Here is an 18,596-nt window from a genome sequence, read left to right as displayed (position 1 = left end):
GAGGATATGTGGGGAGAGGACGTCCCTAGGTGAGGCATGGTATCCCCCATTTCCCCTTCACCACAAAACCTTCATCCCACAAGCCTTCATAGATTTTTTTCAGCCATTTAATGTTGACTCCCCTAAAGTATCCCCCAAATTACATCAGTTTGATACTGGGAATAAGAAGAGGACAAGACGACACACAGATCCTCATTTCATGAAAACAAACACATATCAGTTCCAACCAAGTATTGGGACGAGGAGGACAAGAGCAACAAAGGACTACCGCTTTGCTGGTGAGCGGTCTAGTCTTTTCTGTGATATAAATGGAGGCGCAAGCTTTAAAAAGGGAAAGCCTGACAGTAATGGAGTTGTGGTCGGCAGCTATAGCCCGATCAGATGAAGTGTGGTTAGCTGCGCGCAGCGAGACCTCTCCGGTGTGGCAGGAGGAGCACTGGAGACCTGGGAAGCAGTCCTGAGGTTCCTGCTTTGCCGTGGAAGCATTGCTGGGTCTGCACACGCCTCAAGGAGACTGCCTGGAGAAGACGCGAGCGACCGCATGGAGGACCAAGAACATGTGGTGGCGTAAGGATGCGCAAGGAGCCATAACTAGTAGCGGACACCCCCTCACCAGCCTCTACACCACAAGACAACCAGACCAAAGCAGGACCAACTAGACGTAACCTAACAAAGACTAAACAACTCTCAATCCTACAATGCCGCGCAAACGACCAATTGTAACGCTCACCTGGTTCCCACGGAGGCGCAGCGTCGAAGGCGCAGAACTCTGAAGATGGACAGGAAGGGCCCCTCTATTCTGGCTTCCCTGGCTCGTTGGATACCCTCCTGTGCGTGAAAAGGGAGTATTACCAACTGTGGAACAATGCTCAAGCCTCCCACTCCCTTCCAACCCTCCACGATACCTCCTCCACGATTCCCCGTGAAGCCTCACCTTAGGGTTTGGAAGGATGAGCTCTCCATCCTGCTTCTGATGCAGGGGCGCATTGAAACCCAGTTACTTCACTGGATTGAGGATTGATGGGAGTTCAGGTAAGCTTGACTGTTCAGGTAAGGCGCTGTAAAAGTTCTGTTCAAAAGTTCAAGCTTAATAATAATGTTCGTTGTCTAATTGCAGCAAGCGCTAATGCTTATGTCTTTTTCCCCTTAGGGGCCGGGGTTCGGAGTGCCGGAGATATGGCGCCGACCCGAAGTGAAACAGTTCTGGATGAGCGCTCAGGTAATGTCTTTGCATTCGCTCATTCAATGTCCTTGTCTTTTTTCCCCATAGGGGCCGGGGTCCGGAGATGCCAGGAAGCAGCAGGACCCGAAATGCAGTGGGAATAATCCAACAGGTAAGACTTAAAAGGAAACTGAGCTTTCCTTATTCCTTTTCTCCCTCTCACCTTTGTTCTTGTCTTTTTTCCTCTAGGCGCCGGGGCGTAGCTGAATCCGGAAGATCGCTGCTGAAGATGGAAGCGCCTTGCAAAGGTGAGTAAAATGCAGCGCTGCAGCGATCGAAACGAAATGCCTTTAAAATGATGTCTTCCTTTTCAGGGCCGTTGGAGAAATGACTCCGGGATGCAGATTTAGCAGGTAAGGGTTTTTCTTCTCCTATTCTCTTCCTTTCTCCCCTTGCAGGTGTTCCAGGGTGCTGGCAGGCGTGGCTGAAGTCAGGATGCAGGAGCTGACACAGTGAGCGTCCAGCTGCTAGGTGCAGAACAACGCGAAGCATGTGTGGCTGTTCGGGTGGGGTTTAAATAGCCTTGGAAGAAGTTCCTGGTATGTATCCTTCCACCAATCAGGTATGTATCCTTCCCCGACCACACCCGGGTGGTGAAGTAGTCCTACAGGTTAAGTAGTCCCATTCAGGCCTCAAGAGGGCCTGGATGAAGCAGCAAGGTCTGCATCAGGTAAGTGTGCACCCAAGCACTTAAACACATATCCTCTTCTATGAGCCTGGCGCCTAAGGCGCCAGGACTGGGGTCCGCTATGAGCCTGGCGCCTAAGGCGCCAGGCCTGAGTCCAAAGGGCCCCGACTTGGGCCCGCTGAGACTTCCCTGGGGAAAATGATGTCTGCCTCTGGGGTTGCTGGACCCGGCCTGGCTCCTTAGAGGTAGGCATCATGACACCAATTCCGAGAAAAAGACGAAGAGATGAAAGAACAAACACACCAGAACAGCAACCTAGAACAACCATAGACTGGACCCCAACAGGCAGGAACACAAACTGAAGGAACTCTGAGAGAAGAGAAAAATCCCTCTACCTAACTCCATACCTCGCAGACAACTGGCCACCACTGCAATCCAACCCAACAGTAGAAGCAGCAACATCAATCAACCTAACACAAGCAAGTAGAAGAAGGATGACCAAAACAAACAACAAACAGATGACCGACCCAATAACCCCCTACATCACCAAAGCAAGAGGAACTTCCAATCAACAACCACAACCCCCGGAAGACGAACCCGATGAAAACACAAAAAAACCAAGACAAAACCTAGAAGAACTCTTCGAAGACGCAGACACCCCAAACCCCACAGCCCAACAAGTGGCGACCAAGAAGGAAACCTCAACACCGAGCGGAAGACTACCTCGACAAAACCCAAACCAAACACCTCCAAACTTCACTGCAATCTAATAAACGCAAGATCCATGTAAAAACACTTAACAGAGATCTTCGACCTACTCGACGACAACGGCATTGACATCCTGTTCATCACAGAAACATGGCTGGACGACAACTACAAAATCACACTACTCCAAAGCTGCCTTCCAACAGACTTCAAATGCCTACAAATAAACAGAAAAAACAAAAAAGGAGGAGGCATCGCTATAGCATTCAAAGAACACCTGAAAATTAAAACTGACGAACCACTCAACATTCTCAACTGCGAAACCATGGTAATACACCTAACAGGGAGCCCAAAAACCAACATCACATTCATCCTGGTATACAGACGACCAAAATATGATGCAACATTCGTCGATAACTTCATAGAAGCCATCACCAACTTAGCCATCAACCACGAACACCTAATCATCCTGGGGGACTTCAACATCTGGTTTGAAAACAGCCACGCCAACTCTCAAAACTCACTAATTGAACAACTCAGCACCATGAAACTACGACAACTAATCAAAGGAGAAACGCACTCGGCAGGACACACCCTAGACGGAATTTTCGCCAAAGAAAAACTCATCACCACAGCACCTCCGATACAAATACTATGGAGCAACCATCTCATCATCCCATTCGTGATCACTCTGCCTATCCAAGCCTAAAAAACTATGCAACAACCTGGCAGATCACTTCAACAAAAAAAAATCAACGACATCCGTCAAACCATAGAAAAGCGACCAACCAACCACAACATACAACCCAACAAACCCAACTCGGAACCACAACACAAACTCTAAAGCTTTCCTGAAATATCAGCAGAGGCATTCGCAATGCTGGTAAAACGAAGCAAGAAAGCGGGATCACCCATGGACCCATGTCCCCCAGACATCTACAAATCAATCCTCGCGCAAGGATCCCCAGCAGAACACTACAGAAACCTTCTAAATCTATCACTATCAACAGGGACTGTACCGAAGATCTTCAAATCGGCATACATCAAGCCACTCTTAAAAAACACAAGTGGCGACGTAGATGACCTTTCCAACTACGATCTCTAACATCCCCTACCCAGTGAAACTTCTAGAAACCTACGTATATAAACTAACCCAAGAACACGTAGAAAAACACCACCTGCTGGACCAAGCTCAAATCGGTTTCAGACCAGCGAGAGGAACGCAAACAGCACTACTATCCATCTGGGACGACCTCAAAACTAACGCAGACTCAAACACTACTTCAGCCCTTATTCTGCTCGACCTCTCCGCAGCCTTTGACACAGTTAGCCACGACACCCTGACCAAAAGACTAGAAAACATAGGCATAACAGACACAGCACTACGCTGGACCAAATCATTCCTAGCAGACAGAACAGAAACTGTATGGATAAAACCTTTCAAATCCACTCCACGAGTTAACGATTGTGGAGTACCACAAGGATCCTCACTATCTCCACTATATTTCAACATCTACCAGACTCCGGTCTTCAGAATCTTCAAAAAATACAACATTACATGTTACAACTATGCAGATGACACTCAGATCATCTACAAAATCAAAGACACCGATGCCGACCACTCAACCCTTACCAACTGTCTAAAAGAAGTCTTCGACTCGATGGATGCCAACAACCTGAAAATCAACCCAGGAAAGACAGAAATCATGATCGTACCCAAAGACCAAGAGAACGAAACCACCATCCCATGGCCTACGGAAATGGGAAACGCACCAACACCATCAAAGGTAGTAAAAAATCTGGGAGTCCTAATGGACAACAACCTAACCCTGGAGCCACAAATAAATGCAACAGTGAAGAAATACCTTTTCCTCCTCCGGACGGCAAGAAGAATTCTACCTTTCCTCTCCTTCGCGCACAAAACACTCACTATCGTCGCCCTAATCATGTCTAAAATAGACTATGCAAACAGCCTCTACCTCGGAATACCTGAATACCTCCTGAAGAAACTGCAACAGATCCAAAATGCAGCAGCAACACTACTCCTCAAACTATCCAGAAGAGACCACATCACTCCAGCCCTAAAAACACTACACTGGCTCCCAGTAAAACATCGCATCACCTTCAAAACAATGTGCATAACGCACAGGGCAATCAGCGGACATGGAGCAGAATTCCTACAAAAGAAAATAACAGTCTACAAACCAACGAGACCCCTCTGATCGAGCAACGAAATCCGCCTGGAACTCAAACCATACCCTAAGAAAAAACTTGGAGGCACCTCCTTCTACCACTTAGCTGCAACAACCTGGAACAACATCCCAAAGGAAATAAACACTGAAGATCACCTAAAATTCAGGAAATCACTAAAAACCTGGCTCTACAACACCACAGACTAAACCTGGAAACCGAAACTGGAAAAATGGACAACTAAACCGGAAAGACACGGACATCCCTGACCCGGGAGAGTAAAGCCCACGGCAACTGGACGGGTGACACCGGATAGTCAGGAACACAGGCGGCACGCACGGAGACTGAGTCAACTAACCCAGACAATCCCACCAACACTTTCGCCCGCCCCTTAATTTAATTACCGCCAGGTTCCACATTGGTGTGGAATTATCGAGATATTGGCAATCACCCCACCACCTGAGATGTTGTCATTGGCAGATGCACTGGTCACAGGAGTATGAATGGAGGATAAGGGGATGTTTGAGAGACCGTGTTTGAGGAGGGGGCTAGAGGAGTAAGGAACCTGTATGCCAGTCAGACCCAGATCAGGACAGAGCCGCAACAGGGGAGAATACGCAAGCAGAGCGCTTCAATTCAGGATAGAGACGCAAACTAACCAACCCTACTAACAATTTACCTTTCTGCATACACCTCTCAAACTCCAAACCAAACACAACCAAAACCTACAGCACAACAAACCGCACAAACTTCACTACATTGCAACAACAAAACAAAAACACACATAGCCTTGCACAACAGTACACGACGACTACCGGCCGTAAACACCCCAGGCCCAGCCAACGGACCCACCGGGCTGAGACCGCCAACAGCACATCACTGCTCTCTTGCACTTTTCCTGCTTCCTCCCACTAACTCAACCTCCCCCTCCTCTTTTAGAGCCGCCAGAGCGCCAAGGGACCACTCCGGTGGTGATAGTGCGCGGTACAAATGTCCTTTAACATTAACATAAAACCGACCGGTGAGTGAAACCAAAGGGGGGGTACACTGGACTGGCAGGTGGTGACGCTGAAAGGAGGCTAACTGTCTCCTGTACCCTGGTTCTCTCCAGACTGAACTACTGCAATAGGCTCTTTTTCAATCTTCCTACCTCTACTCTTTGACCACTAACTTATCCAGAACAGAACCGCAAGACTTATCCTTGGCCTCAAGCCTATGGACTGCATCTCTCTGGTGCTGAAATTCTTCCACTGGCTCCCCGTGGATGCAGGGAACACGTTCAAGTCCATCTGCATAGTCCACAAGGCTTTCTGGGGCCAGGATCCCTACCATCTAAAACACTCTTTTCCTAAATACTCTCCTTCCAGAGCCCTCGGCTCAGCATCCTCCAACTCTCTGCCGGTGAACCGTTTTTCTGAACAAATTTTGAGGTAGATCCTTATCCTTTGCAGGTGCCTCCCTCTGGAATAACCTACCTGCCTCTCTCTGCCTTGAGCCGGAACTCCTTAAGTTCCAGAAACTCCTCAAGACATTCCTCTTCTCTTCCTCTTTCTGTATCCTCTCCCTTGCTAACCTTCCTCCCACCTCTTTCCTGCTTCCGTCCTTCATTCTCTTCCCCAACCCGTTTAGTCAGCTAACTAGTCACCTGGTGCACCTCCAGGGCTTCACATGTCCCAGGCTCATCCCGCCAGTCTTGCAGTTGCCTCCGGGCCTCTGTACTCTGCCTTACACTACTGCATTAGGAATACGTTCCACGTGAGTGGCACCCACTCTGCACTTAATCCTGGCCCCTGTGGACTGTGCGCACATGTCCCCATAAACTCCCTCGCACTTCTGTCTGCGCACTTGCACAACCTTGTATGTACTAGGCTTAGCCTGTCCATGTCCTCTATCTCCCCTCCCTAGCTGGCTTTTCCTGAATGCATTGGCGCATTGTCGACCAATACTTTTTTGTCTTGTATGTTTCCCCCCCCCCCCCCCCCCGATGCTAGCTATTGCAGTTAGACCATTCAGATTCTTCAAGGCATAAGAATGACGACAATATCCTATTGTTCCTTCCTGCCTTGAAGCAGTTTGAAGCGCTTCACTTTTGTATAAGTGCTTTACAAATAAACAATTACAATTTTGAATACTGAACCACCTGAAAACAGTTAAAGTACATTTTTAATAACAAACAAATTGAAAGCAAGTAAACATGCATTTTGAATACCGAATGACTTGAAAGCAAGTTAAAACACAGTTTGAATGCCAAACGAATTGAAAGCAAGTTGGAAATACTTGGGCATATTGAAAGGAATGAAAGACAGAATTGTGAACTTAATTGTGAAGCAAGTTTTGAATCACATGAAAATGGTGAAGTGCATCATCCAAAACAAGTGCTAGCAAAGCCAAGAGAGCACAAAGAGTGAGTGCAGGTGCAAAGAACTGTGTAAACAAGCATTGTCAGGAGACACGGAAATATAAGGAGGTGCAACAAAGCCAAGGTGGTTAACCAGGCCACAATACCGGGTCAGGAGAGTGACACATGAACAGATGCAAACCGTACTGCTGAAGAGAAGCAGTTTACTAGCTACCCAAGGAAAAGCAGTCAAGGAAGGGTACTGGTTGCCTGACCTCTGGTGGATGGACCGTGTGGTCCGACAACTGCGCCTATACCGGGTGACCCCATTTGGAAAAGCCACTGAAACACCCATCAAGAAGCGTGTGTTATGCAGAGACTTTGTCGTGGTACTTGAATCGAGTGTTACTTTGAAAGCTGGAAGAATTGCACTCCATTTGTTTGAAAGCTGGAACTATCTTGAACTTGGGGAAGGTGAGCTGATTAAAAGACAGAGCTAAAAGAAGCTCTGAACTTTACTTTGATCACTATTTCTTTTGATGCGGACATCCCTACACATTGTATGCAGTAAGTTGTGAGGGCAAGTATAGGTTTTGGATATAGACGGATGCCTTACTTTGGACATCCTGACATAGACTATAATTAGTTTCCTTTAAGTATGGAAATCCCACCTCTGCAAAGGGGAAGTTAGGTATTGATCCACCCTGCCTTTTCAGTTGAATAAATGTTTTGTTAAGAAAACTTGAACACGCAGTCTGTGCCTGACTAATGATGCCTTTACAGCACCAACAGTTAAGCAGTGACTGACAGATGGGCGGCGCTTAGGCCACTTGGCCTAGATCCAATTGCACCTGCTCACTAACTTCTAATAAATTGAACTCCATTTGTGTACTGCCAGACTCCTAGTTTTGTGTGAAATGTTACAGATATATAAAAAGCAACACAAAGTACCTCAGTGTACGAATAGTGCACATCAATGCATAATATAATTGCCAAATTAAGTTCAATGGGAATTTGTATGTACCTGCTTAGCTATTGCCTTCTGAAAAGTCTGTACAGATGCATTTGATAAGGAAAATATAAAATTCTGCAGAGATGTTCCTGTTTTCCAGTCAATCTTTGAGGATAGATTCACCAACTCTGACAGTGCTGCTAGATATAAATTGCAGCGATCCAAATCTGGCACCTATATTGATTAGAAGCAGAGACATAAAAAATATAAACAAATTTGACTTGACCAATGCTTAGTTGTACACAAATCAGAATTTTCTGTGGTATACTAAGGGCACTAGAATAATTTAATGTCTAAGGCAACAGTGGCTCCTTGTGTAAAATGCATAGAAGAAACCTCAACATTTTGTTATCCAAGTGAAAAATCTATAGCAGCAACAATAAATGTAAAAAATGCACATATATTTATCTCCAGTGAAAACGAATTAAGGTGCCGTTAAGGTGAATAGGTTCCGTGCAGCAAAATCTGGTTGAAGCACTGTTAAGGTGAGATAATCTGATGCACCCAAACCCTTGAAATTCAGTGAAAACTTTTAGTTGAAGTGACATTAAGGTGTCGATTTAATGCAACAACCAACCTAAAATTCAGCAGGTGCTGGAAGCTATGCCACCTTAACTATGAGACATGCATTGGACAGTCCATAAGCACCCTGATGACATCACAAATTACATCACTGATGATATCACACATGACAGCACTTAAGGCATTATGAGTGACCTCACTGGAACAGCAGATCACACATGCAAGAAAGAGATGCAACATTTAAAAAGTGTGTTTTTAAATATAAGGTTGGATTGTATACCTCCCCACCACTGGTAATTCTGTCTTTTTCTTAATACATAACTGATCCCATATAATGTATTATCAATATCTGCTCTTGAGCTACAGAACATCAAGTAGTTCATCTTTTTTGTATCCACTAGATAAGCAGAGATTTGTAATGGTGTACTGTGACGAGGAACAGTGAGGTGGGGTATTTGGGAACTGTAATGAAGAAGAGTGAGGTGCGGTAGTGAGGGACTGACAAGGCAGAGTGAGTTGGAGGTAGTGGGGTACTGCGATGAGAAAGTGATGTGGCAGTGGGGGGATGTGAAGAGGAGGAGTGAGGTGGAGTTGTTGGGGTACTGAAGAGGGTGACTGAAGTTGGGTAGTTGGGGACTGACAAGGAAGAGTGAGGTGGGGTACTTGGGGACTGTGACAAGAAAGAGTGCGGGTGGTGGTAGTGGAGTACTGCAACGAGGAAGAGGGAGTTGGTGGTATTTGCATACTGTGATGAGGAAGACTGGTGGGATGGATGGGGACTGACCAGGTAAAGTTAGTGGGGGATGTGAAGAGAAAAGTGAGGTGAAATGAGTGGGGGGCAGCGACAAAGAAGAGAGTGGAGCCAGTGCAGGACTGTGATGAGGAACGGTGAGGTGGGTCAGTTGGGGATTGTGACGTGGAAGAGTCAGCTGATGTAAGTGGGGAAGGTACTGTGATGAGGAAGAGTGAGGAGGAGTTAGTGGGGGACTGTAATGAGGAAAAGTGAGGTGGCGTTAGTGGGAGACTCTGACGAGGAAGACTGGTGTGGGGTGTGAGTAACGCATGGTGGCAATAGTAAGACAGACAATTGACAACAGTTCAGGGTTGTTTATTGAACTCTCACAGGGGTAATAAACGCCTCTCTAAACCTAAATCTAAAGATGGGTGCAAGCTACGACCATCAAATCATAAAGAACACAGTCCTAACAACATGCAAATGTTCTTTTCCCTGCATCCCCCTCTTCCGAGTTCAGATCCCCTTCAAAACAATGTTCAGAATATTCTTTCTTGGGTGACTCACAGTTCACCACGGGTCCCTCTCAGCCAAGCTAAGATCCCTTTCATTCACTCAATTAGTCTCCCTCAGCCGGGCTCGGACCAATTGTGATGTACATTAAACTATTGAAGAGTTTTGAATGTGCACAGGATTTGGCATGACCCGCTGCATGACCACTTCGATCTCAATATTCCTTTCCCCACACTCAGCATCAATTGGATACCTAACAGAGACTTTCAAATGAGCACCCACGTGGCGCCTCACCACTCTGTCCACGGAATCTTTTCCTAGCCTCCCCAAGTTCAGTCACTCCGACTCACCGGCTGTGCTGTCTTTACCAGTGCTACTTTGTTCGGCAAAGTTTTCGGTCAGGCTCGGCTCATCTCCATTCAATCGCTCAAGGTTCACAATGAAGGCTTCCCTCATGCAGCACAGTTCACATCGAAAGCTTCCCTCAGCAGTCACCTCTGAGTAATTACAATTGAGTGCCTGACCCTGCCTGATCTCATTAGCGGGACAACATGAGGGTGGTTGGTCGTAGTCTTTCCTCTGGGTCGTAAGGTATTTTATAGGGTACTCTTTACTACTCCCAATCGCCTCTTCTTCTTCACAGTACTATGTGAAGATGGGGGGGGTGTGTGTTTGGAAATGTCCAAAAATGGTAAATGGGTTGTGCAATTGTGGCTAACTGCAAGCAGGGGGATACCGCTTCTCGCTGTCAGCTGTCTGCCACACTCGCCGAGGACTTCTCACTCAGGTGATCCTCCCATGCTTGCCCACCCCCAGGGTCTGGATCCAAAGGTGATGGCCATGCCCTGGCCACCTGAGCAAAGGATCCCTGGGGTTTGGGCAGTGAAACACCTTCTGGTTTTTCACTGGGGTTATATAGGTAAAATAACTATTCAGAACTGAGACGAGGATGAGGGATGTAGGAGTTCTGGTAGGATTCCTAACGAAGTACTGTGATTAAGAAGAGGGAGGTATGATTGTGTAGATATCTTCCTGCCTGAAGTCATTGTGAGGATGTGTCCTTGGGGGCCCCGGATGACCGTTGCAGCCTTCCTATGTGCTCCAGAGAGCGGGCGCTACCGCACCAGAGATGCCGGGTCACAACAGCAGGTTAAGTTTCGAGAGCCACAATGTTCCATCTCACTTAGGTACTATCTATCCCAGAAAGAACAGCGCTGCAGCACCAACGGCAACCCATTTTGACAAGGAACAATACGATTGCCAGACAAAAGAAAACCGCACAGACCATTTTCACCCCTTCACTACGTCTCCCAGCAAAAAGATCTGTCAGTATAAGAATTGGAATTTACCTTATCCGGAGCCGATGGGACTAATCTACTCAGGGACCGAGGCCACCGTGACCTCGAAGTCGGACAAGGAATGGGTTTGGACTGGTGGGGGGCTGGAAGAATGGTGGCTGCTTGGGAGAACGTCTTGTACCAGCAAGGGGAAGGGGGAGGTGTCCAGTATATTTCGCGGCCACCAGGAGGACCGTGGAATGGAGGGGGAGTAAGGTGGGCCCAATAAAAAGCAGATTCACAAGAATTGTGGCGTCTCCTGTGTTTTCTCATTTGATCAGCCGGACCACTGCGAGGAGAGGGGTGAAGACGACACAGGCTTCCACTGGGCGTATTAGATCGAAAGCAGCCTGAAGCAGAGGACATCCATACTCCCGTGCCAAGTGGAAAATTGACAATTTCCTGCATCATTGATTTTTTTTGTTTTTCGTTCCTTTGAACTCACTATATTCCTGAATAAAGGACTTTTGTTTCAACACCGCATACCACCTCCCGCATACTCCTTTACAGTCCGGCATGAATCGCGATCTTCACAGTTAAGTCACGTGAAAAGCTTATCCAATTACCACAAGGGATATAGTAAACAAGCATAGGCGTGTTTCGTTTATTATATTTATATATTTATTTTTGTATTTGTAAAGCACCTAGCAGCCCGGAGGCATCGAGGCGCTGTTTCAAGAAGGTGTCTTAGTTACAGGATGTAAGAGGCAGTGCATGGGTTACAAGTGGCAGTACCTTACAGGGTGGATGTGCAATCATGGATGACATACAAGAGATACTTGATATAATGTACAGTACAGTGGTAATTTAGACATGAGAGGCAGATGAGGTGCTGGTATCATGGCACCTTAGAGGTTCTACAAACAGCATTGTTTTGATTGCTTTTCTGAAGGCTGCGTGGGACTCGATGCTTCTGATTATGGGAGGGAGTAGGTTCCAGTTGGTGGCTGCTATTTTGTTTCATTGCACACTTTATATTAAACTAATTAAGCAATTATAAGCACAAAAACACCAACAGCCCCCTAATACACCCAACCACACATTTTAAGATTAATTTAGGAAGCAATCCGGGCAATGTTTTTATATAAAACAGATGGCTTCCTAAATTAACTTAAAATACTTCTCTTACCCCAACTAGTAATCACAGTGATTGCCTCACCTCAAAATATTACAGTTTTGAAGTCATTTCATTTTTTTTTGCTGTTCGTACTGATTCTCTGACTTAAAAAGCTTGTCATCAGTAATGCATCATGGGAGATATAACAAACATTTTGGGTACAGGAGCACCCCCTCTACACCAAAAAATGTTTAAAAAAAAAAATACTGGACTGATTAATGCCAAACCAACAAAGTATTTCCTTCGAGTGCTTTGTGCCCGACTTGTTTCTTATTTGGCACAAGTCCGTCCTGAGATTTGGGCTGCGCACGTGAGCAAAAATTGGTAATTTGCCATATAGGAAAATGAATGGACAGGTGAACAACAAGCCCTTTTATTTGATCCTTTATATCGTTTGAACCGTAACACAAATTTGCTTGAGACTTTCCATTTCAGAGGGGCCCGGGCCCCAGAATAGGAATGTTAAATGTTGTGCCGATCCATTTTCCCTTTTCCCTTCGTATCCCAATTCCCCCTTCTTCCTTTCCTCCCCTCCCGCCCCCCCCCCCTTTTTCCACTCCCTCACTTGTCCACCCCCAGTCCAGGATTCACTCAGGATCAAGACACCTCCTGGCACTATCTCTGGATGACCAGCACCCAGCGGCTGTTTTCCTCTTGCACGCAATCCCCAAACTTGGGGATTTGCCGACATTGAGCACTCGGCTCATTCACCCGCAGATCAAGACAACACCTGCCATGCGCAGGTGAGTACCGCACAGGGAAACCTTAACAGCTTCCATGCATGTCGTGGTGCCACCCATGCAGTGCCGTTCTAAGAGTACCAACACCTTTCACTCTAATTTCGTTTGTCCTGCTAGCTTGTCTGGACTTCAACCCACTTGAGCGGATATTAGAAACAGAGGCGCATACACCCAGGAGTCCGGTTTCCTCCAGTCTACACCTGGGATGATTACAAACCTTTAACCACCAAGGTAACCAAGCCCCACAGTGCACAGACCTACATACATATCCACGCCAACCACATGACACTGGACCGGTGAGGGATCGAGGCTCTCAAAGCATCGGCTCTTGGGAATACTTGGATAGGATATTTGCACTTTCTTTCTATCCTTTTCACCGGTGATTTAGGCAGTCACGGTAGAAAGTTTTATCCAAATGATTTACTAACTAAATATGTTGTTATAGTGGAGTCTCTCTTTATTTTCTCCTTCCCTTTCTTCCTAATAGGAAAAACCTTTGACTATCTTTTGGGATAGCCTCAAAACAGGCATTAATTGCCAACCTCAAGGCATTCCTCAAGCTTCCATCTCACCAGGAGTTTTCTCCTCTCTCTTCTTTTCAGAACTTGATCTTCACTGCCCTGATGAAGGCAGAATACTTCATTTTTCCAAAATTCTTTTGGTTCCAAACCGCCGAAATGCAACAAATGTGAGGGTAGTGTGGGTTATTGAGATTCACCCACACACAGATTGTTTTTTCTTTTCTTTACCCTCTGAACTCATTCCCCCACCGCGTTGGCAAATTTAAGCCTCGGAAAACAAAGCCACATCCGAGGAAGAATAAAATGCCACCAGGACTTTATTGGCATTTTCAACCTAGCCCTCTACTGGGAGCAACAAAGTGACACTCCCAAATCTGAACAAATTGTTGTCTAGCCTAATGATTTGCTCGTAGCACTATGTTAGTACAGGAATGATTCTGTCTCACTTTTGCTGCTATCACGACTTTACATCTTCTCGTCGCTACTTTGGCTTATCATTCAATTTCCTTCTATGCATGCTTCCCCTTCTACCCCACACCACCGCCCAGATTTGAAACCTACATATCGTATGATTAAGGAATATGAATGTATAGGGTGTGTGTTTTTCTTCCTTTGCTTGTTGTTTGCTTTTTTCTGTTTATGCCTTCAATGACAACAAACAATTTTCTGTTTCATGCTTTATGCTGTTAATACAAAACTATTTTTTACTTAGACTGTGTGTTTCTTTTCTCACTTCAGGTATCCCATCAGTTTAGCCAATAGGACTAGATGTGATATTCACCGCAGCATTTATTGCAATAATTTTGGCTTAACAAAGGGTAGGTTACGGAATAATATTTACCCACCCGGTTCCTCAAAACACAAACCCATGGCACAGCAACACTTCATTCTATGATTTATAGATCCATTTTATGGCTCAAAAGTTAACAGCTATAGAATTTGTGCATTTCCTACGGATGATAGTTTTCACCTTAACTATAGAGCGATGCTATATATTTATATAATATTTGGAAAAAATCTTTTACAAATGAGCTAAGGTTAAACTAACAAAAATATCAACGTTAAGCTAACAAACTATTAATTTAAAATTATTATATTCAAATCATATCATGGTAACCTTAACTTGACCGGTTTTTGTTTTGCAATACGTTTTTGCTCTAAAATGCTTTATAGTGAAAGTAATGTGTTGTGTGAATATTTGTTTTTAATAAAAGTTTTAATGTTTTATTTATGTTTTTTATATGCATTATATTTGGACTGATTGTTAGTATTTAGAGCTTGCATTATTTTTTCAATTTAATTAAGCACACATTACATGTTTGCATTTTTTATGCAGATTAAGGACCATAAATGTTCTGAAAAGTGTATATTTTCATATGATTTCTTTATGCAACGTGTGTATAGGATACATTACTCACCATAATCGTATTTCTGATGCTTGTATCTGCTTAGATTCACATGCTGTGCATAGGCCGACATCTAGTGGAAGCTGCAGCGTATAACAGTTGTTTTCGAAACTCGAACATGGATGTCGACATGGCGTGCCAGTAATACAATCCCTAGTGTGACGTCCACTGTACCCATGGTCATTCACGCGTCGAGGTCCCTCAGATAGTTATTTTTCTGACAGGAGGTAGAATGAAGTGTAGCGCGAGTACAGTTGTATCCAAGCAGATATGTATAAGACAAGCTCATAAGCATTCAGGCGCCTTCTCTCCGAGGGGAGGAAGGGTGGGCGCATGTGAATCTAAGCAGATACAAGTGTCAGAAATACGATTACGGTGAGTAATGTATCCCTTCTGAGGCTTGTGGAATCTGCTTAGATCACATGCTGTTCATAGATTAGCGAGCAGTGTTAGGAGAAGGTGGTGGGTTGTGAGAAGGTTCATGGGCAAACAGATGTGTTAGAACCGCTTGTCCTATCTGTGTATCTGTCTTGGAATGTGTGTCAATGCAGTGGTGCTGAGTGAAAGTCTCTACTGAGCTCCATGTAGCTGCTTTGCAAATGCTGTCTCGGGGGACATTTGTAATAAATGCCAGAGTAGCTCCTGTGCTCCCTATGGAGTGAGCTCGTGGCGTGAAAGGCAGTGTCTTGTCTGACAGGGAATAGCACAGTTGTATGTACCCGACTATCCATCTGGAAATGGCATTCTTGGAAATGTGATCTCCTTCACTGCCTGGAGCAACAGAGACAAACAGTTGGCCTGTTTCCTTAGCGGTCTGGTCTCGTTTACATAGTAAAGGACTGCCCCCTTACATCTATTGTATGGAGTTTTACCTCAGCTGAGCTTTTTGGGTTCTTGAAGAAAGCCGGAAGCTAAATAGACTGGTTCACATGAAATTTTGAGATGAATTTAGGAGAGAACCTAGGAGGAGTACATAAAACAAGTTTGTCTTTGTGTATGACAAAGAAAGGATCCTGCACTGACAATGCTTGCAATTCACTAACTCTTCTTATGGAAGTAATGGCCACTAAGAAGGCAGTCTGGTAGGGGGGCGTGGCTAACCGCCATGTAGAGTGGACGCGTCTCTGGTGAGCTCCGCTCGAAGGACATCGATAAGCTGCTTTACGGGACACTTAAGCAACACTTGAGCCCGCAGAAACATCGAAGGAGTGGTGGAAGCCTGCAGGAGGCCCTTGGACTTCTCATACAAGGAAATCGCGGCCCTAAAAGACCTAAACGCGGCTTGCGAACAACGGCGTAATCTGAGACCAAGATGGCGGCCGCATCCTACTAAGCCCGTGGAGCCCTGCGCTGGCCTGGAGATCCGCGCCCCCATCGCAAGTGAGAGAGAAGAGGCTCCGGAGGAAGATCGAAGGAGGCCTCACCGGGTTCGAGACGGCCCCTGCGAGGGCATATATAGTGGCCCCGCGGTGGGGTCCGACGGGGACTGGAGAGTGAACCGGGCCCGCCCGCTGAGACGAGGGAAAAACACAGGCGCGCGGCCCTCCCGCCGGGGACCTGTAAACATGGCCAGCCTGGACAGATCTACGGGCAGGGGAGCCAAATCTAAACAGCGACAGACCACCCTGGATGTGTATGCGGCTAACGACCACCCAGCCCCTGGGTGCCCCGAAGCAACAACGGCTAATAAGGACCCGGGCCCCGCCGCGGCGCCGACCGAACCCAGCAATACCCAACTCATGGAGGCCATCGCTTCATTCCAAGCAACGATAGTGAACAAGATAGATGCCGTGGCCATCGACCTGGGGCTCCTGCGCCAAGACGTCCGTGCGCTAGCGGACAGGACCGAGACGTTGGAGACCCAGGTACGAGAAAATACTGAAGCAAAGGCCCAACTCCTACACGATGTAGACGGCCTACGGCAGAGAGTTAAGAATCTGGAAGACAGAGCGGAGGAGGCCGAAGGGAGGGCCCGCCGAAATAACATCCGGCTGCTAGGCCTACCTGAAGGCATAGAGGGCTCAGACCCCACCGACTACGTAGAAAATCTCCTGCTACAAGAGATCGGAGCGGGGAAACTTTCACAGGGATTCACCATAGAGAGGGCCCACAGATCACTCGCTAAGAAACCGCCACCGGGCGCCCCACCCAGGCCCATGATAGCGAAGGTGCTAAATTACAGAGACCGCGAGGTCATCCTGGCCTTCTCGCGCTCGGGAGGACAGATCCAGAGGAACTCGGCCAAGATTGCGATCTACCCGGATTACACGTTCCAAGTACAGAGGAACAGGGCCCAGTTCATATACACTAAGGCTAGATTGAAAGCGGCCGGGGTGAAATACATGCTCCTGTACCCCTCCAGGCTAAAGGTACTACACAACAACAGGGCCCTCCTGTTCGACACCCCGGCACTCGCTCGTGACTGGATGGACGAGCAACAACTGCCAGACATCGAAGATAAGAGACGTAAGCAGAACTGAACCACCCATCGTAACTATAACGAAAAGAGCTCTTCCACAGATGCACAACGACACGGAATCGCGCCCTACAAGCAACTGAACGGATCATACCACGCGGAACACCGAAGCACCAGCTCCCTCAACCCCCTGGAGTTCTATTCCTCTTTTAGGGTACGTTTACCCGCCCGTAGGGCACCCGACGACCATGTTTGGTCCTAAGGAGCGGAAACGGGACAGTCATGACGGGGTTCCCTCCGTTAGACCAGTTTTTTGTTTGGGAAGTTTATTGGGGGGGAGGGAATTGCGGAGGAGTTGCACCCACGTTGGGACTTTGAAAGGGAAACGCCGAGACCCCAGGACATCCTTATCACAGATACATTGCCAACTAAACCCCCCGCCCGAGACAGTGGGGGAACATTGGACCCAACCATGCTCATGGCCGGAACGATTAAAATAATGACGTGGAACGTCAGAGGCATGAACAGTTACGTGAAACAACGCAGAATACACACATACTTAAGGCGCTGTAAAGTCAGGATTGCCATGATCCAGGAAACACATTTAACAGAGGAGAAACTAAAAGCCCTGGCCAAGACATGGCGAGGGACCCTGATTGGATCCTCCTACTCTTCATACGCAAGGGGGGTTTTGATATGGATAGACCCGACCGTCCCCTTCAGGATAACGGACACCAAGACGGATGATGAAGGTAGGATGGCCCTGGTGCGGGGTACGGTGGAGGGGAGGGAGCTGTGCCTGGTTAGCACCTATGCCCCAAACCATGATGCCACCCCCTTCTTCCACTCCCTATACACCAGACTAGGCCCTCATGCAAACTCCACGGTGATCTGGGGTGGGGACCACAACTGCACCCTCGACCCGCTCAGGGACAGATCTGATGCCAAACACTCCCGCCCGTCCCCCCCAGCCAAAGTGTTGCTTAAGCTGATGACTCAACTCTCGCTCTGCGACCTGTGGAGGGAGCTGGGCCCGGAGAAGCGTGAGTACTCTTTCTACTCCCCACCACACAAAGTCTACACTAGGCTGGACTACATGATGGTAAGTTGCGAGTGGCAGGCCACTTTCAGCGATGCACAGTACCTGCCTAGGGTCCTGTCGGACCACTCCCCCTTAATGGTCACATGGGAGATGC

At 46.9% G+C, this 18,596-nt stretch overlaps 1 protein-coding gene and 1 long non-coding RNA gene across 7 annotated transcripts in view; one reads left to right on the top strand and one right to left on the bottom strand.

Moving 5' to 3' along the window:
• The window catches only part of TARBP1 (TAR (HIV-1) RNA binding protein 1), a 2,688,190-nt gene that overhangs the window by 1,273,286 nt on the left and 1,396,308 nt on the right, over positions 1-18,596 (bottom strand). For all 6 annotated transcript variants that reach the window (XM_069607367.1, XM_069607363.1, XM_069607366.1 and 3 more), the window contains exon 14: positions 8,108-8,269. In XM_069607367.1, coding sequence (XP_069463468.1) covers positions 8,108-8,269 — 162 coding nt within the window. The remainder of the gene's footprint in view (positions 1-8,107; positions 8,270-18,596) is intronic.
• Positions 1-18,596, top strand: part of LOC138467418 (uncharacterized) — a 146,752-nt gene that overhangs the window by 102,342 nt on the left and 25,814 nt on the right. The gene's annotated exons all lie outside the window — the stretch shown is intronic.

The sequence above is a fragment of the Ambystoma mexicanum genome, chromosome 4q (genome assembly GCF_040938575.1).
Source record: "Ambystoma mexicanum isolate Mex_15411 chromosome 4q, UKY_AmexF1_1, whole genome shotgun sequence".
Lineage (NCBI taxonomy): Eukaryota > Metazoa > Chordata > Amphibia > Caudata > Ambystomatidae > Ambystoma > Ambystoma mexicanum.
Note: the sequence above shows the minus strand (reverse complement) of the source record. Positions and strands in the feature narration are given on the sequence as shown.